The sequence below is a fragment of the Loxodonta africana genome, chromosome 22 (assembly GCF_030014295.1).
Source record: "Loxodonta africana isolate mLoxAfr1 chromosome 22, mLoxAfr1.hap2, whole genome shotgun sequence".
In the NCBI taxonomy this organism is placed as follows: domain Eukaryota; kingdom Metazoa; phylum Chordata; class Mammalia; order Proboscidea; family Elephantidae; genus Loxodonta; species Loxodonta africana.
In genome coordinates, this window is record NC_087363.1 from 13,922,739 (window position 1) to 13,943,725 (window position 20,987).

Consider the following 20,987-nt stretch of genomic DNA (forward strand, 5'->3'; position numbering starts at 1 on the left):
TCAGGTATTAGTAAGTGAGGCAGAGGTAATTGGTCCTCTGTTAAACCCTACTTTTTAAGGACTGCTAGCACTACACTCAAGAGACTCAGGGATTTTTGTGCCTGTTTCCCCTCCTACACTGCACACTCCTTGCAAACAGAGTCTGTTTGTTATAATCATTTGTGTCACCAACACCTAGCTCAGTGCCCGGCGCAGAGAAGGATCATGTTAAATATTTGCTGGGTGGATAGAAGAAGGACGGACGGAGGAATGGCTGTGGTACAGTTTCAAGCCCTCACCTTCCCCATTTGGACCCTGTTTTAACTTGATAAAATAGAAATGTCTGCAGCATGGTAAGATTAAAGGTGAATCAAGAGAGGGAGGTTGGGAGGATTTAAAGATGTGTTACACTCACAGTCTCTTGGTGTTCATAGCATGTCATGATGCAGGGCTACTCAGAGTTGCACTTGGCGACAGGAATGGTAGGAGAGGGCTTATGTATGGCAAGCGGGGTGGGGCTAGCTAGGTCTCCAGGCTTCCCGGGTATTGGGTATTTTGAATAATTCTGCAGACTCCGGAGCATAGGGGCTGTCCCTAGCTGTTGAGTACCTGCTCCGGGGCGATTAGGGTGGATGCCTAGTGGTCCAGGACAGTGAGACCCCGATAAGGGGAGTGGTAAGAGAGTAGACGTAATCAGCTGCTCAAGAAGGGAACTGACCGGCCTCTAGCCAGGGCCTCCAAAACTGTGTCCAGACAGCATTTGTGAAATATTATACTACAGACCTCCTCCCTTGGACAATGTCCTGACAGTGTCCTTGTGCCAGCTTGGTCTGATTATGACTGGGTAAAATGGAATCCCACCGCCACCCTAACCTTCCATTATTCTGGGCAGTGACACTTAGTATCGTGAGCTTCGTTTCACAATCCTTTGTTCACCCTCTCTGTAAACATTCAATATATATTACCGTTTTATTATGTGCCAAGCCCTGTTCCATGCCCACCATCCAAGCCCCTCTAAGCTGACTCCTGGTGATCTTGCAGCCCAGTGGCTTGTTTTTCGTTCGTCCTTAATAATCTGTACTGATGTTTTAATGAAGAGAGCAGGAGTCCCTAGTGGTGCAAATGGTTAAGCACTCAACTAGTAGCCAAGAGGCTAGTGGTTCAAGCTCACCCAGAGGCGCCTTGGAAGACAGCCTGGCTATCTGCTTCTGAAAGACCATAGCCTTAAAAACCCTGTAGGGCAGTTCTGCTCTGCACACATGGGGCTACCCTGAGTTGGAATTAACTCGATGGCAACTAACAACAGCAATGAAGAGAGATGACTGTTGTTGTAATCACGTCTTCTCCCTGAGCCTCCTCTGGTCTCCTCCGCCATGGCCTTTCCTGGCCTCTGAACTCTGTGACAGGGACTTTCAGAAGGATGCAGATGGCACTCACTCACTGCTGACAGCATCGCATACCAAAGCACTTAGAACCACACTGGGTGCATAAAAGTAAGCCAATTTTTTTCGTTTTCATTTTCATTTCATGCCCAGTTTGTCAGAAACCAACTAAACCTTGACAATGACTTAGGCAGTGGGACCTAAGCCATCAAAATGGCTGTCACAAGAAAAAAGCTTCAAGCCAGGCTTCTGTTCCTAGCAAACTGACAGACCTTCCTTCCACTAATAAAACTACAGTTTCCCTGGCATTTTGATTTCTATGTATGTTCTCTGCTTTATTATCTTAAATTTCTAAACAGCATTGATCCTCATTAGCAACAGTCTTTAGTCCCTTGGCCTCTCCTTTCTTGCTTCTCCTCCCTGTCAGTTCTCAACAGTCACTTGCCTTCATCCATTATACTAAAGCTGGCCCTGTGATCTCTGGGTGTTTCTTCTCCATCTTACACTGCATACATGGAGCTCATCGCGTCCACCGCGCTCCTCCACTCCAACCTAAACGCTCTCCTTGAATAAAGCAAGTCTTCCGGGGAAGATGGTGATTCCTGCTTCTTTGCCCTCCTCGTGTGGCAGCTGCAGGAGTTCTGGGCCAGCTGGCAGCTAATGTGTCTGTGGTTCTCCTCCCCCACAGGTGAAGAAGAGCCAAATGTGGAAGAGGACGAGGAAGTGCTGACTCTGCTATATGACCCATGTCTGAACTGTTACTTTGATCCCCAGACTGGGAAATACTATGAGTTGGTGTAACCCCTCCTTCCATGGCAAAGAATACCCCCTCAGTCGGTCGGAGCAGTATAGCAGCTCAAATTCTGTTATGGAGGCACCACGATTTGTGTGTTGGGCTGACCCTTGGAATCAAAAGTAACTGAGAGAAATGAATTTATTTTGTAAATAATCTTCAATGTTAAGGATAGCAACATTCTTTTTGTAGATGTGTGTGATCTTGGAACTGTGAAGGAATTAATACAAAGACAAGATTTTAGGGCTTTGAATTGGTTCTTATTAATTGGTTCTCATCCTACATGTAATTTTTGTTTATTTCACATAATTTTATGTAAGCGAATTAAGAGTTATTAATTCCAAATTTTTGCAGTGTTAATCTGTAAATGATGGCTTGATATACAGAAAAAAAGTATTGTTGTTTAAAAGATATTTGGGTACCTTTTATTTTATTACATATTTGTATTAAAAATAAAGCCTGATGGTCCAAAGAATACCTTTTCAACTGCTTCTTTTTTTTCACCTCACTATCTTTACCAGAATATTCCTGGATGATATTTACCTACTCAGACTCACAGAAGAGGGATGCATTGGGAACTGGTCAGAATTTATGGTCACATGTCACTGGCACTGGACCCATTATTTCCATTTCATTATAGCTCATCCAGAGTTTGCCAGTGACCACCACATTGTTAATCACTTCAGCTCCTTACCACTGTGTAGGTTCCCCCACCATCACCACCACCAATTATCTCCGAATTCTAATAATATATTCCTAATCTAGCTCGTTGGATTTAAGAAGAAGTCGCCCGTTTGAACACCTCACACCCAGGTGTCTGACCACTTCTGTGACTTGACCCAGAGAAATCTGAGAGGCTTCCCTTAGTCTGTAAGGTTAGGTGAGTGTAACTCTGCTTGCTGCATTGAGAGGAAAAAAATTACGTGCTTCCTGCATTCAGATCGGTGGCCTTAGATTGTGTGCCAAGTACATTAATATTGAGCTTATATTAGTTGGCATATTTTGTTATTTAATAAAAATTTTTTAATAAAGAAGAGTACTGTTGGAAATGAAAAATTATTGTTGTGCAGTTGGATTTAATGGTAGTGCAATAATTTCATTTAATGTTGCTTCACAGAAGTAATAAGAGCTCTTTTTATTGAGGTAGATTTGGGCTCCTGTTCCAAGGGTCATACATTATTTAGAACCATGATTGTGTTTGATAAGCTTTTAATCCTGTTGTTTACAACGTATGCCTTTGTTACAGATTTCTTTGCAAGATCTTCATACTTATAAAATGAAAATGAATAACTGAAGCTTCACAAAGCATGCAGAATGACAAGACTTGGGTGATCTTGGTTATGACCTTGAAGGTTGGAGTAAGGCTTGCAATGGAATAGTAACTTATTTTTTTCTGTTTTCGGTAGTCTCAATACTGACAACACAAATAGAGGATTCAATTAGAATGCATCTGTATTAGTTAAGACTCAAAGTCACAAGTATCAAAAACATCATGGGCTATATTAAAAAAAAAAATTTTATTATATTATTAAGAAAGAAAAAAAAATTAAGGATATCACAGTACCTCATGGAACCCCATAACAGAATGCTACAAACCCTCAGAATGGATTCAAACTGGAACCTAGAAAGCGTTACTGAAGTCTGTTGGAATTACAAACAACAGACACCCTTGATCCCAGAAATCAAAGACATGTTGAACAATGCCCCAGGAGGCATAGGAATCAGGGAAGCTCTAGGGATCCCTGTGGCAGGAACAGTTTCTCATGACAATGGTCACTAACGTAACACCATCTTTTTTGTCTTTGAATCTCTTCTCAAAGAGCAAGAGGCTGGAAAAGTCAGAAAAGAATGAAGAAAAATGAAGATGGCCTAAGAATTATATGGGACCCTATCAAGAGGAAAAATTTGCATGTAATCGGAGTTCCAGAACAGGGGGAGGCAATGGAAAACACAGAGAATTGTTGAAGATTTGCTTAAAGAAAACTCAAAATGAGAAGAAACAGCTGCAAATATCCATTAATAATGGGAACATGGAATGGACCAAGTATGAATCTAGGAAAATTGCAAATCGTCAAAAATGAAATGGAACACATAAGGATTGATATCCTAGGCATTAACTGAAATGGACTGGTATTGGTCATTTTGAATCAGACAGTCATGTGGTCTACCGTGCCAGGAATGGCACCTTGAAGAGGAATGGCGTTGCATTCATCGTCAAAAAGAACATTTCAGTATCTATCCTGAAGTACAACGCTGTCAGTGATATGATAATATCCATACACCTACAAGGAAGACTAGTTAATATGATGATTATTCAAATTTATGCACCAACCACTAAGGCCAAAGATGAAGAAATTGAAGGTTTTTATCAACTTCTGCAGTCTGAAATTTATACACCTACAAGGAAGTCTAGTTAATATGATGATTATTCAAATTTACGCACCAACCACTAAGGCCAAAGATGAAGAAATTGAAGGTTTTTATCAACTTCTGCAGTCTGAAATTTATACACCTACAAGGAAGACTAGTTAATATGATGATTATTCAAATTTACGCACCAACCACTAAGGCCAAAGATGAAGAAATTGAAGGTTTTTATCAACTTCTGCAGTCTGAAATTGAACATGCAATCAGGATGCACTGATGATTATTGGTGATTGGAATGCAAAAGTTGGAAACAAAGAAGGATCGGTAGGCAGGAAACATGGCCTTAGTGATGGAAATGATGCTGGAGATCGAATGATTGAATTTTGCAAGACCAAAGACTTCTTCATTACAAATACCTTTTTTCATCAACATAAACAGCGACTATACACATGGACCTCACCAGATGGAATACACAGGAATCAAATCAACTACATCTGTGGAAAGAGATGATGGAAAAGCTCAGTCATCACTCAGAACAAGGCCAAGGGCCCACTGCGGATCAAACCATCAATTACTCATATGCACATTCAAGTTGAAACTGAAGAAAACTAGAACAAGCGACCATGAGTATATCCCACCTGAATTTAGAAACCATCTTGAGAACAGATTGATGCGTTGAACACTAAAGACCGAAGACCAAACGAGTTGTAGAATAACATCAAGACATCATACCTGAAGAAAGCAAGAGGGCATTAAAAAAACAGGAGAGAAAGAAAACACCTACATGATGTCAGAAGAGACTCTGAAACTTGCTCTTGAATTTCAAGTAGCTAAAGCAAAAGGAAAAAATGATGAAGTAAAAGAGCTGAATGGAAGATTTCAAAGGGTGGTTCAAAAAGACAAAGTATTATGATGACATGTGCAAAGACCTGGAGATAGAAAACCAAAAGGGAAGAACACCCTTGGCATTTCTCAAGCAGAAAGAACTGAAGAAAAAATTCAAGCCTCAAGTTGCAATACTGAAGGATTCTATGGGGAAAATATTCAATGACACAGGAAGCATCAAAAGAAGATGGAAGGAATACACAGAGTCACTATACCAAAAAGAATTGGTCAATGTTCAACCATTTCAGGAGGTAACATATGATCAGGAACCGATGGTACTGAAGGAAGATGTCCAAGCTGCACTGAAAACATGGGCAAAAAACAAGGCTCCAGGAATTGACAGACTATGAATTGAGATGTTTCAATAATCTGATGCAGCACTGGAAGTGCTCACTCTTCTATGCCAAGAAATTTGGAAGAGAGCTACCTGGCCAGCCAACTGGAAGAGACCTATATTTATGCCTATTCCCAGGAAAGATGATCCAACCAAATGCAGAAATTATCCAACAATATCATTAATACCACATGAAAGCAAAATTTTGCTGAAGATCATTCAGTGACAGAGGAAGCATCAAAAGAAGGTAGAAGGAATACACAGAGTCACTATACCAAAAAGAATTTGTCAACATTCAACCACTTCAGGAGGCAGCATGTGATCAAGAAACCAATGGTACTGAAGGAAGAAGTCCAAGCTGCACTGAAGGTGTTGGTGAAAAACAAGGCTCCAGGAATTAACCGAGTACCAATTGAGATGTTTCAACAAACGGATGCAGCACTAGAAGCGCTCACTCATCTATGCCAGGAAATTTGGAAGACAGTTTCCTGGCCAATTAACTGGAAGAGATGCATATTTGTTCTTATTCCAGAAAAGGTGATCTAACAGAATGCAGAAATTATGGAACAATATCATTAATGTCACACACAGGTACAATTTTGTTAAGTTCATTCAAAAGCAATTGCAGCAATACATCGACAGGCAACTGCCAGAAATTCAGAAGAGGACATGGAGCAAGGGATATCACTGCTGATGTTAGATGGATCCTGCCTGAAAGCAGAGAGTACTAGAAAGATGTTTATCTGTGTTTTATTGACTATGCAAAGGCATTTGACTGTGTGGATCATGACATTATGAATAACATTGTGAAGAATGGGAATTCCAGAACACTTAATTGTGCACATGAGGAACCTGTACATATACCAAGAGTCAGTCGTTCAGACAGAAAAGAGGATACTTTGTGGTTTAAAGTCAGGAAGGGTGTGCATCAGGGTCATATACTTTCACCATACCTATTCACTCTGTATCCTGAGCAAATAATCCGAGAAGCTGGACTATATGAAGAAGAATGGATCATCAGGATTAGAGGAAGACTCATTAACAACCTGCGGCATTATGCAGATTTCACAGCCTTGCTTGCTGAAAATGAAAAAAACTTGAAGCATTTACTGGTAAAGATCAAAGACCATAGCCTTCCATATGGATTACGCCTCAACATAAAGAAAACAAAAATCCTCACAACTAGACCAGCCAGCAACATCATGGTAAATGGAGAAAATACTGAAGTTGTAAAGGATTTCATTTTGCTTGGATCCACAATCAACGGCCATGGAAACAGCAATCAAGAAATCAAAAGACACATTGCATTGGGCGAATCTGCTGCAAAAGACCTCTTTAAAATATTGAAAAGCAAAGATGTCACTTTAAGGACTAAGGTGCACCGGACCCAAGCCATGGTGTTTTCGATCACCTTATATGCACATGAAAGCTGGACAATGAATGAGGAAGACTGAAGAAGAATTGGTGCCTTTGAATTTTAGTGTTGGCAAAGAATATTAAATATACCATGGACTGCCAGAATGAACAAATCTGTTTTGGAAGAAATATAGCCAGAATGCTCATTAGAATCAAGGATGGTGAGACTTCGTCTCACATATTTTGGGCATGTTATCAGGAGGCACCAGTCCCTGGAGAAGGACATCATGCTTGGTAGAGGGTCAACAAAAAAAGAGGATGATGGATTGACATAGTGGCTGCAAGAATGGGCTCAAGTATAACAATGATTTTGAGGATAGCACAGGACTGGGCAGTGTTTCATTCTGTTATATATAGGGTTGCTATGAGTGGAAACCAATTCAACAGCACCTAACAACTATTTTAAAGTAACAACAAAAGTTTACACACAGGAAAAAAAGATGGAAACAAACATTCTTTGATGATTACCAGGGATGAGAGAGAGAGGGAGGAGAAATTACCAATTAGATAGAAGGCACATGTTAATATTGATGAAGGGAAAGGCAATACATAATATGGGGGAAGTCAGCACAACATGACCACGGCAAGAGAGGACACTGAGATGACCAAAAGAATAAAGAGCAACTACAGTAACTACTATAGCATAGACAATCCTGTAACAATAGTACCAATAAATAGGTAGATAGATAAGCAGGAGAGTGTAAGGCAACACACTCACTGGCAGATACAGGTTTGATGGTGGATATTTCTACATTCATGACTATAGGTGCAACTCATATAGAACACACAAGGGGTACAGTCAGGGAAACCTCTTACACACAACCAAACACCTTGTGGGATGAAGTTCCGAGGCTAGAAGACAAAGAACCATAGACTCAAGGGATATCTACATCAATTGGCACAACGTAGTTCATAAAGACAATGTTCTGCATCCTCCTTTGCTGAGTAGTGTCTCGGGTCTTAAAAGCGTACCAGCAGCCATCTAAGATACAACTATTGGTCTCTTCCCATCCAGAGCAAAGGAGTGTGAAGAAAACCAAAGACTCAAGGGAGCAGTTAGTCCAAGGACTAATGGACCACATCAACCACAGCCTGTGAGACCCTGAGACCAAAAGAACTAGATGGCACCTGGCTACTACTACCAACCACTCTGACTGGGATCACAACAGAGGGTCCTGAACAGAGCAAGAGAAAAATGTAGGACAAAAAATCAACTTCACAAAAAAAGACCAGACTTACTGGCCTGACAGAGTATGAAGGAACCCCCGAGACTGTGGCCCTTCTGACCTAAAACTGAAGCCATTCCCAAAGACCACCTCTCAGCTAAACAATAGACACAAGCCCATAAGATAAAAAAATAACACCCGAGAGGAACATACTCCTTAGAACAATCAATTATGAGAGATCAAAAGGACAATATCTGCCCAAAAGCAAAGATGAGAAGGCAGGAATCCATTGAAAATCAGGATGAAAGGAAACAGGGAATCCAGGGAGGAAATAAGAAGAGAGCTGATATATTGCGAGGAATGGAACTAAGGTCATGAAACACTTTCTGTAGAAACTATTGAACAGGAAACTAATCTGCTCTGTGAACTTTCACCTAATAAACAACAACAAAATAATAGGAATTCTTGGAGTATAGGTACTCTGCCATGTGCATTCTGAGCTCTCCAGCATGGGAATTGGCGCAAATATATTTGTCCAGTGAATATATGTTAAACAAATTAATGAATTGTTCATATACTACAGGTAATCCTGGTTTATGACATATTTGAGTTATGACCAACTACACTTACAACTGTCTTTTTTTTGTACATCTTAATCATTAGTAATATATACTGCATACAGTGTTGCAGTGTGTGTTTTGTTGATGTTATCATTCTTAGATGTTCCCTGGCAGATGTTTATATGTAATGTTTCCAACCCCCAGAGACAGATATAGGATTTATAAAGATACTGATAATAAGAGGCAATAAAAATGAAAACTAAAAAAAAAAAAAATGTTTTTGACTTATGTCAGAATTTACGACAGAGTCATAGGAGCAGAACCCCATAATGAATTTGGGTACTACCTGTATATCTGTAATACAATATATAAATGTTAAGTATTGGTCCAAAATTTTTTATTGTAATTCTGCAGAGTAAAAGTAACTAATATTTAAAAAAAAAGAAGCTGGTTGGCTTGTCTTGGCAGTCATCCCCAGGACCACAGGCAATGGAGGTGAGATAGTCTCTGAAGGAGAAGAGGATTGTCTTAGTTATCTGATGCTGCTATAACAGAAATCCCACAAGTGGCTGGCTTCAACAAAGAGAAGTTCATTCTCCTCAGTCTAGGAGGCTAGAAGTTTGAATTCAGGGTGCCACCTCCAGGCAAGGTGTTTTCTCTTGTAGCTCTGGGGAAAGGTCCTTGTCATCAACCTTCCCTTGGTGGAGGAGCTTCTCAGGCCCAGGGACCCCGGGTCCAAAGGATGCACTTTGCTCCAGGCGCTGCTTTCTTCATGATATAAAGTCCCATGTCTCCCTGCTCCCTTTTCTCTTTTATATCTCAAAAGAAATTGGCTTAACACACAACCTAATCTTGTAGATGGAGCCCTGCCTCATTAATATAACTGCCTCTAATCCTGCCTCATTAACATCATAGAGGCAGAATTTACTACACAGTAGGAAAATCACGTCAGATGACTAAATGGTGGACAATCACACAATACTGGGAATCATGGCCTAGCCAAGTTGATACACATTTTGGGGGGACACAGCTCATTCCATGTCAAGGGTGCTGTTAACATAACAGGGAGGAATGCCAGGCACGCAAAAACGACAAATGTCTACCCTGGGACTCTAGAAGCATCGTCTCTGCCACTCATCTCTGCTTCATATTGCCTGTCTGTTCTCTTCTCCTCTGCTACTCAGTCCATTTGCCAGAACATTTAGCACTCCACAGCCCATACATCCAACCACACAGAAATGGCAACTCTCAATTTCAATTTCAAACTGGGGTTTGGATTCCATCTGGATCACTTAGGTCCAGTGGTTCCCAGGGCCCTCCCCTGTGGATGAGGTAGGAGGGCAGTTAAGGAGCTTCTGTGGGCTGAGCAGACACTTCAAAAGGTACCCACCACAAGGTCTCGTTAACCACTTTTTACATTTTATTTATCTCTTGTAAAGGGGTGGCTTCATTTCTGTTGTGATTTCTCCAGAACAGTTGAAAATAGAAATATATGTATTTCACTTTACAAATGTTAAACCAAAATGATGCAGCCAGTTTAAATGGAAACTCATTAACTGGGCTATGCTTGCTCACTGGTTATCAAATTCTGCCGCACATTCGAATCAACCGGGAAGTTTATAGAAACAATGATGCCTAGGTTCCACCCCCGGAGAGTCTGGTTTGATTGCTGCTGGGTGCAGCCTGGTCATAGGGATTTTTAAAGCCTTCACTGGCAATTCTAACATGCAAAGTTGAGAACCACAGCTATAGATTAGATCCAACATGAGAAGAGGGAAATAGTTTTGCCTCCTGGCATATGTACCATTGAAGAAGAGTCTGTATCATGAGTTTCCGTTTTCAAGACCGTGATTTCTACTTATCTAGTCAAGCGTATGGAGTCCTGGTGGTACAGTGGTTAAGAGCTCAGCTGCTAACCAAATGTTCAACGGTTTGAATCCACCAGCCGCTCCTTGGAAACCCTGTGGGGCAGTTCTCCTCTGTCCTGTAAGATTGGTATGAGTCGGGATCTACTCACCGGCAATGGTGTGTGTGTGTGTGTGTGTGTGTGTGTGTGTGTGTGTGTTTGTCTGTTTTTTAAGTCAAGTGCATACCAAACATTTATGTCTGGAACTGACTGTTGCAAATGTCTGCTGAAAAAATAGTTTAATTCAGTATGGAAATACAGTTTAAGATAATTTGGTGTCAATTTTGAGACTTATTCAGTTTCTTGTTCCATGTGACTCAGAATGCAACTTGTGAAGTGACTTAAAGTCATTGATCTCTAAGTTATTACTTAATTATAGAGCCCAGCTAATGGGAATTATGGAAAAACAACTGTCAGCTGATACATGGCATCAGCTCAGTGATCGCTTCCCTGGCAAGTATAAATTCTCTCTCTCCAATTTATTTTATTTTATTTTAAAGGAAAATGACTGACACTTGCGAAATACAGATACACTTTGCAAAATAATTTGCCCTATTGTATTTCTCCATATTTATAGACTAAACCAAAAAAAAAAACCAAACCCAGTGCTGTCAAGTCGATTCTGACTCATAGCGACCCTATAGGACAGAGTAGAACTGCCCCATAGAGTTTCCAAGGAGCGCCTGGCAGATATGAACTGCCAACCCTTTGGTTAGCAGCCATAGCACTTAACCACTACGCCACCAGGGTTTCCAGATTAGCTCATCTCAATCAGTCATTTCAAATATATCTTGATTTTTTTTTTTTTTTGAAGTACAAACTGTGTTTAATAACCAAGAGTAGTGTGGTCACAGAATGTACAGCCTGAAGGACAGTTAATTGAAATCACTAATTTTAAAGTTGCCTTTTGGCTTTAATTAAAAATCTACCTGCTGAAATTTTCTGGAATGTTCTTTTTAAAAAACTAGAATGTCAACCAGTACAGAATCAAGACTGGGTTTATTCCAGGCCTTATCCCATAGCTCTCAATCTTCAATCAAAATGGCCCAAATTATGAGGATTAAGAGCCACGTATCCCCTTATGGTAGTTGGGTAGGATTTCTATTTCATGCATCATTCATTTTGCATTCCTAAAGACTTGGTCATAAAGAGAATTCTTGTGAAGCAAACCCTATTTTCTCTTTGTGTTCCCTTCTAATAGTTGAGATAGAATCTTCTAATTGGGCCTGCAGAGGACAATCAAGATCATTTCATTAAATGCTGTGGTTTTGCAATTGAGAAAAGTGAGATTATGATTGGGAAGTTAATTTCCAAAAACACTTAGTTACAGAGGAAAGAATGGAATCTCTGACTCTTTCTTCACTTCCAACCCAGCTCTTCTCCCACCCTAGAGGATGAAGCAGAGGATTACAAATGTCAAAAGTCAGGTAGACATCACAGATGCTGCACAGCGGTCACCAGAGGACACAAGCACCCTTCCAGGACTGGGTTCTCTTCTCTCGCTTTTGCTCTGTGCAGATTCTGTCTTCCCTCCTTTGTCAGCCTTTACGCCTCATGGATCAGCATTTCCCAAAATGTGTCCCAAGACACAGAATTTCCATGAAATGTTAATAAATGTAATGGGAGTAGGGAAGAGGTCCATGGTCAAACAACGTCAGAAAACACAGGAGAAGCAGAAATGATCGTTTCTCTTTACCAAAGTTCTTCAAAGTGTTAGTAGACTAACATGCCCAGAGAATCTCCAAAGGAGGAGTGGAGTTGCAGCACTTCTCATTTGTCTATGGACCCCTTTTACTGTAAAACATCACAAGGGCTACTTGTCCACAGAACCTGCTTTGAGAAATGTGGCTATAAATCACTTCTCCAGGCCCTGGGAGCCGTGACTTCCACTGGAACTCACAGAAATGTGTCTCCCTAGTTTGGTTGGTTGGTTGGTTTTGTGTGTGTACATTGGGGGGTGGTCCCAAATATTTCACAGACCCCTGCCAATGCTGTAACAAGGTTGTTCTTCAGACTCACTTTTCTTCTAAAACAACAAATGCTAAAGCCTCAACGTTAGGAGGCTTTGGTCACCTAAGATAAAGACATTTTCTTTCTCATATTTTAAGTTCTATAAACTGACAACTCTAATACAGTTTACATATAACAAAGGATAATCTAAATTAAAAGTCGTTCATCATGAATATTGGAGCGTTACGTCTTAATGAGTATTTCGGTTCTGGTTTGCATGGCTTTAATATCATTTAGAACCACATTTAGTGAAAAATAATTTGACTTATAAGAATTAAATGACCAATAAACATGGGCCACAGATGACACTAATTTTTAGTGCTGACATATTCTTCTGTAGTTAATCACCTGTAATGCTGTGAAGCATTACAGAAGTGAAGTGTGGGGAATGGTATTGATTGGTTTTCATCAGCCCAACTTATCATTGTCAGTGTTTATGCTGAACCAGGCAAGATTTAAGCATATAAACTTCCTCCTAATAGTAATAAGTATTGCCAATATTTTATCCTGTGGCTCAGGGGAAATGATCTCTAATTTCCTTTGATACTTCCAAATGCATAGGAGGTATGCTCTTGGGAACTGAGATAAGCACCATCTTAATTATCGGAGAGTATTTAGCTTAACAAGTCCAGGAGGGGAAATGACTGTTTATTTCTGATAAAATTCCATTCCAAAATATAACTTTCATTAATGATGGAGTTTTAATAATCTATAAATAAATCTTGAGATGGGGTTAAAATCACCAGCCACTTTTCCTTATGATTTCTTAAAACCAAGATATCTTAAAGAAAATCAATCAAAATTTCACCGTACGTTTTTCCTGCTACTTACAAAAATGATTCAGACATGTCACACCTTGAAAACTTACAAACCTTTTAGCCAGCTCAATTGAAGAGAGCTTCCCTTTTCCTTTAAAACCTTTTGGCTGGACAAAGAAATTGATAGAATCTTCCGTGGGCTAATTTTATTAAGCAGAATATTTTTTTCTACTGATACTTTTCTCCGATTTTCGACTTCTAGATATTTCTGAAATTAACCTGAGTATCTAGGTCTAGAGAGTATACTTACAATATCTTTTCAATTCACAATTTGAACAGGTTCTAATTTTCTTACGTCAGGAACATCTCAAGAACATCTGCTACGGTCCAGAGAAGTTTGATATAGGAAAAATTTAAAAACTGTGGCTCCGTTTTTTAGCTAAACATAAAAATCTATGGATGCTTCAAAGCCCAAATGAACAGAAAAAGAATAATTCCAGAGATTCTTATTACACTCTGCTCCGATCAGCAACACACTGTCACTGGCAAAGTCTGCAGCCTTAATTTATAAGCGGATCACTGTTTGCATTTCACTTTTAATTTTTGAGATCCTTTTCCGTGTGTTGCTAGTTGCTGCTTTCAGTCTAACCTGGTGGCTCTCCACCTTGGCTGCATATTGCATTATCTGGGGGCTCTAAAAAAGACTGCCACCGGGGTCCCACCCCGAGAGATTGCTACTTCCTAGCCTGGGCTGTGACCTGGGCATCACGATGTGCCAAAGCTCCCCAAGTAATCCTAATGCGCAGCCAGGGCTAGAACCCTCTAGCCTAACCTCCTCTCACTTCTTGTCCTCGCTGCCCCTCTTCACTTCCTCTGGTGCCTGAATGAGCGATTTGAAAATTCCCGAGGCCACATGGTGTCTGTGACATTTGAAAGTCTCAATCAACAAACTAACCACACTTGATGGATTTCATTTGACTCTGGACAATCTGATAATGTTCTGAGAACTTGCCCCATGTGGTTGATGGCTGCTAGAATGGAAAACACTTTTGTTTTCTTATCCTTTGTTTGTTTGTTTGTTTTTGCTTTCTTCACTCTGTCTTGTGTACATTTCAAGCTCAACCATTCATTCTCCCCCCGGTACGTTAATGAACATATCTGAGTTCCAGCCTCTAAAGGAAGAAAGGGAGGAAGTCGTATCAAGTGACTATGCAGAAGTGATGGGAGCCATTGTCAGTCAGGCTGTTGATATTAGTGTGTGTGTGCATGTGTGTGACTGTGTATTTTATAACCTGGACGCCATCTGTTTATAAAACCGTTCATGACCCAGTATCATTGAGGTAAATACTTAGGAAGTTTTGGAGTCTTTCCGTTTATAGTACCTCTTAGTGAGTCAAATCTATTTTTCTTCCACAGAAAAATGCCGTTTATTCCAGTTTGAGCAAAGGTGTACGCCTATGGCTTTCAATTTTCCTGTATAAAAAAATTTTATTATTTTTTTATGGCATACTTCAAGGAGCCCTGGTGGCACAATGGTTAAAGTGCTCAGCTGCTAACTAAAAGGTGGGTGGTTCAAACCCACCAGCAGCTCCGAGGGAGAAAGGGCCTGGCAATCTGCTTCCATAACGATTACAGCCTAGGAACCCTAGAGGGCAGTTCTACTCTGTCCTGTAAGGTCGCTGTGAGTCAGAATCAACAGCACAGAACAACAACTACCTGGCATATTTCTAAACATGACAGTATGGGAGAGGCATCAGGAATTTCAAACCTTGCTTCGATCACCCCACTTCAGAGTTGTATAAAGTCTGCTCTGTACACAGCCTTGCATTGGAGGTGTTTTGGGCTATGAAGGAGTCAAGACGGTTGATGTACAGTGGGAGACAGGGTGCAGAAGAGACACCGAGGGCAGGAACGGGAAGTAAGAGTGGAGACCAAGGGAGCAGTCAGTAACCGAGCCAGAGGCGACTTGGAGGACCAGAGCCCACCCGAGGAGCTTTTCAGAGCACCAAAGGGCGTCCATCCATATGTAGGGTGGGACTATGGGTTAATATTTTTTTCTAAAATCTTAAAGGGCAATTTGACCCAGCAAGCTGGAGAACTTGGAGACATCCAAAATAACAACAAATGAAGTGAACGGCCCATGAAAAAGTGCTTAGTACATAGTGAGCGCTCAGTGTTTGCCGCTGTGATTATTATTTACGCCTGGGCCTATTAAACCAAGGACTTTCAGATTTGGCCCTCTGGTGATATACAGTGGCGTGTATCACTCCTAAAAGTACCTGTGAAGTTAGAGTTTTATATTTTTGCTATATTATAGAGAGAGAGAGGGAAAGAAAGAGCATCAGAATTATCGATTCAATGGCAACTAACAGTAATAACAATATATATAATTTCATATTTTGCTAAGCTAAAAAAGTGTTTTGTCATTACACAGGAAAGAATGGGAACATAGGCTTCATGCAATAAACTATAAAGAAAACTAACAATTTCCTAAGGATGGGAGGAAATACAGCTGACACTGATTACACCTTAATACTTGGGGCCATGTAGTTGAAAAATAGACTGGTATCCAAAAACCCTGCAAAACCGTATCTGCTCGGTATTTGTAATAATTCAGGTCTGGCCCACCTGGCTGAAGTAATTGACTCCACAATGAATTTTCAAATGTTAAAGCCCATTGCTGTTGAATCAATTCTGACTCATGGTACCCCGTGTGTTACAGAGTAAAACTGAGCTCAGGGTTTTCTTGGCTGTGATCTTTACAGAAGCAGATCACCAGTCCTTTCTTCCTTGGCACCTCTGAGTGAGTTCAGATGGCCAGGCCTTTGGTTAGTAGTTGAGTACAAACCATTTGTACTAGCCAGGAACCTTCCAAAGTCTTGCTCCTGAGCATTTAATGCAGGACCAAATCACAGTCCCTTTTCAAAACAAGGATTTCAGAAATAGTCAATTCTGGGTCATGTGACTCTTTTTTTTTTTTTTTTTTTTAACTTTTATTGTGCTTTAAGTGAAAGTTTACAAATCAGGTCAGTCTCTCATACAAAAATCTACATACACTCCTAATTGCTCTCCCCTAATGAGATAGCACAGTGCTTCCCTCCCCTCTCTCAATTCATGTCCATTGGGGAAGCTTCTGGCCCTCTCTGCCTTCTCATCTCCCCACCAGACAGGAGATCCCAACCTAGTCTCATGTGGCTACTTGATCCAAGAAGTTCACTTCAGCAGTATCATTTTCCATCCCATATTCCAGTCCAATCCCTGCCTGAAGAGTTGGCTTTGGGAATGGCTCCTGTCTTGGGCTAACAGAAGGTCTGGGGACGATGGCCTCTAGGGTCCTTCTAGTCCCAGTCTGACCATTAAGTCTGGTCTTTTTACGATAATTTGGGGTCTGCATCCCGCTGTTCTCCTGCTCCCTCAGGGGTTCTCTGTTGTGTTCCCAGTCAGGGCAGTCATCAGTTGTGGCCATGCACCATCTAGTTCTTCTGGTCTCGGGCTGATGTGGTCTCTGGTTTATGTGGTCTTTTCTGTCTCTTAGGCTCATAATTACCTTGTGTCTTTGGTGTACTTCATTCTTCCTTGCTCCAGGTGGGTTGAGACCAATTGGTGCTTCTTAGATGGCCGCTTGCTAGCGTTTAAGACCCCAGATGCCACTCTCCAAAGTGGGATGCAGAATGTTTTCTTAATAGATTTTATTATGCCAGTTGACCTAGATGTCCACTGAAACCATGGTCCCCAAACCCCCGCCCCTGCTATGCTGGCCTTCGAAGCATTCAGTTTATTCAGGAAACTTCTTTGCTTTTGGTTTAGTCCAGCTGCATTGACCTCTCCTGTATCGTGTGTTGTCTTTCCCTTCACCTAAAATAAAACTTATCTACTATCTAATTAGTGAAAACCCCTCTCCCTCTCTCCCTCCCTCCCTCCCTCCCCCCTCTCTTAACCATCAAAGAATATTTTCTTCTCTGTTTAAACTATTCCTCCAGTTCTTATAATAGTGGCCTTATACAATATTTGTCCTTTTACAACTAATTTCGCTCAGCATAATACCATCCAGATTCCTCCCTGTTATGAAATGTTTCATGGATTCATCACTGTTCTTTATCAATACATAGTATTCCATTGTGTGAATATACCATAATTTATTTATTCATTCATCCATTCATAGGCCCCTTGGTTGCTTCCATCTTTTTGCTATTGTAAACAGTGCTGCAATGAACATGGGTGTCCATATATCTGTTCGTATAAAGGCTATTATTTCTCTAGGATATATTCCAAGGAGTGGGATTTCTGGATCATATGGTAGTTCTATTCCTAGTTTTTCAAGGAAGCACCAAATCGATTTCCAAAGTGGTTGTACCATTTTACATTCCTACCAGCAGTGTATAAGTGTTCCAGTCTCCCCACAAGCTCTCCAACATTTATTATTATGTGTTTTTTGGATTAATGCCAGCCTTGTTGGAGTGAGATGGAATCTCATTGTAGTTTTAATTTGCATTTCTCTATTAGGAAACCCTGGTGGCATAGTGGTTAAGTGCTACAGCTGCTAACCAAAGGGTCGGCAGTTCGAATCCTCCGGGCACTCCTTGGAAACTCTATGGGGCAGTTCTATTCTGTCCTATAGAGTCACTAAAAGTTGGAATCAACTCGATGGCACTGGGTTTGGTTTTTTTGGTAATGGCCAATGATCGTGAGCATTTCCTCATGTATCTGTTAGCCACCTGAATGTCTTCTTTAGTGAAGTGCCTGTTCATATCCTTTGCCCATTTTTTAATTGGGTTATTTGTCTTTTTCTGGTTGAGTTTTTGCAGAATCATGTAGATTTTAGAGATCAGGTGCTGATCGGAAATGTCATGGCTAAAAATTTTTTCCCAGTCTGTAGGTAGGTCACATGACTCTTGCATATTAAAGAAGTTTTTACTTTTGTTCTTCCTTGTGTAAAGATTATTCCAGATCATCTTTTTATCTCATTTTGTTTTCTCTGTTAATACGTATTTTATCTTAGACCATACAAAGAATATTTGAAGTCATTAAACTACATTTGTTTAAATAGAGTTTGTAATCCAGATTTTGTATAATTTTAGACTGGCTATTTTTTTTTTTATCTTCCCCTGAGGCTAACGTAATAAGATCTTTCTAATAATTGGATAAGATTATGTTAAGAAGTTGTAGAACTGACTTGATTTGTAAACTTTCACTTAAAGCACAATAAAAATTATTTTTAAAAAAGTTATAGAAATGCTTGTTTTTGTATTTCCACAGCCTGCTTTGCCTTTATTTGTTATTCTGAAGGCCAGCCATTCTTTACAAATACCCCTCCCAAATTTCTATCTAGAATTTAATCACAACTTATGGGTGCAGAACAGTTCACCAAAAAACAAACAAACAAAAAATAGCATTATTTCAAAACCCATGGTTTTCCATCCCTTTCGGAGGTGTTTGCACCTGTGGCAACTGAGAGGAGGGGAAATTCACAGCCCGCCTCCATAGCTGTTGTTGCCATGCTTTTATGCCATGTTGGGTGTTAGCAACCCGTCAAGGTGGGAAACAGTTTCTCTTTACTCTCTACTCTCTACTCATTCCAGCACCATCAGGCCTTATTTCCATTTCTAATACTAAGCTGAGGGGAAAAAAATGTACACATCAGCCTCTAAAATAATGTGTGTAATAAATTTGTTATAACCCTTTCTGCAAGTTATAATTCCATCTGTCTGAGGTGATGAAGGGCATTTAAACCATCTCTTGATGAAGCCTGGGCCACTCGAGGCTCTGGTGTCACTCCACCACCTGGTCACATTCATAAACAATTATCTACATCTCTTCCCTAATAATGATGACTTTGGTTTTATATGCAAATCCCAGCGGTTTCTAAAATGCCTTCCTATAGTATTTCTACAGCATTTCTACTGATCCAAATTTGACAAATACCATCAGACTACCTATCAAAGGAGAATTATCCATTTTATTTCCAATTAGTCCTAGTGACTCATTAGGGTAGGCTTTGGAATATCTGACAGTGCCCAGTATTTTGTTCTAACCCAGGAAATCTACCATTACCACTGCATGAAAATGATTCTTGGCGATTGTCATCATCATCTTCATGGTTATCACTACAACCATTTATTGAGCTCTCCCTGTGTTCCCAAGCATTGCACTGAACCTTATGTATACATTTTCTCACTTAGTCTTTACAAGAACTCTTTAAAATAAGCATTAGCCCACTTCATAAATTCTGAAATTTGCACACGATAGGTTCAGGAGCTCCCCTGAGTAGCCACGCAGGCACTTACCCAGGTCTGGCCAACACCAAACCTTGCCACTTAACTGTCAGTGGCACCACTGACCAACAGTTGCTCTTGGGATGGCTGACATCCATATTGTTATTAAGAAAGCAAAGTGTTCATCATGACACCTTGCTTACTGCTTAGGCGATAGCTCCATGGTGGTAGCGTGAAAAATATTTTTCCTGTTTATTTGTTGCACATTGTACTAAAGAAGCATCTACATTTAAAAACTAAAAAAGTTCACAAGGAATTCCTTTTATGTATATGAAATACATTTTAAAGGTATTGATATTTTTGCACATTAGAAGCATTCTTTTGTATCGTCTACAGGTTTTATCAAGGGAAACCATTAGACATGGTGTACAGGTATCATTTCAAAAATCTATTTCTTCACCACAAAGCATCCTCCTTACTCTTTCCTTTCCCCTGGCATTTCTATAGTAACCTGGCACCCTTACCTAGCACCTTTTTGTTGGCACTAAAAGATCATTTACAATCAGCCCTCCTCCACTTGTTCTGAAATGTGCCCTTCAATTCATGACACAACAGATAGTATGTAAGTTTAACAGCACCTGAAGCATTTCTTGTCTTGAATTAAACTCACATGTTGGGGAAAGTGAAAATATCAAGAAATATACATGGCTAATTAAAAATAACCAAGCTGGGTTCTGGGATCTTCAGAGTCAACTTAAGCCCCTTCACATCCATTACCTTGTCCTACTGCTTAACAATGAAGACCAGACCAGGGATACAGTCACATCCAAGAAAGGAAAGTTCCAGAAACTTATCTTTCCTAAGGTCAATGTTATTTTTTTTCTCCTGAAAAGCGTCTAGCCCTTCTATCTCCAGAATGGGATATGACAAAGCTTCTTGTTGCATCAGATAATCAAATAAACTCCGAACTCAGACCTGTCATGGCAGAGGCAGAAGAGCCCCATGAGCTGGACATCATGCTCACAAAGCCAACGTGAAGTTGGCTATCTCCAAGTGGGCTTAGGCACACACTCACAGGGACACTATGACACCCACAAGTGAGTGAAGAAAACACTTGTCATTCACATTCCCGTTACTAAACCACATCGCTTGTAGTGTATGATGAATTACTTTTTTTGAAATAAATTCTGTAATTACTTTATGACTAGCCAAGTTGCAT

General features: G+C 40.3%; 1 protein-coding gene across 9 annotated transcripts in view; it reads left to right on the top strand.

Annotated features, from left to right (window-relative positions):
• CFAP20DC (CFAP20 domain containing) overlaps positions 1 to 3,054 on the top strand; it is a 269,680-nt gene extending 266,626 nt beyond the window's left edge. For 4 of the 9 annotated variants that reach the window (XM_023547564.2, XM_023547567.2, XM_010589706.3 and 1 more), the window contains one exon: positions 2,050 to 3,047. In XM_023547564.2, coding sequence (XP_023403332.1) covers positions 2,050 to 2,162 — 113 coding nt within the window. In that variant the 3' untranslated portion in view covers positions 2,163 to 3,047. Of the gene's footprint in view, positions 1 to 2,049 lie in introns of all 9 variants that reach the window. The other 5 variants (XM_023547565.2, XM_023547569.2, XM_023547566.2 and 2 more) reach the window with 5 other exon arrangements.
• Positions 3,055 to 20,987: the final 17,933 nt, after the last annotated feature.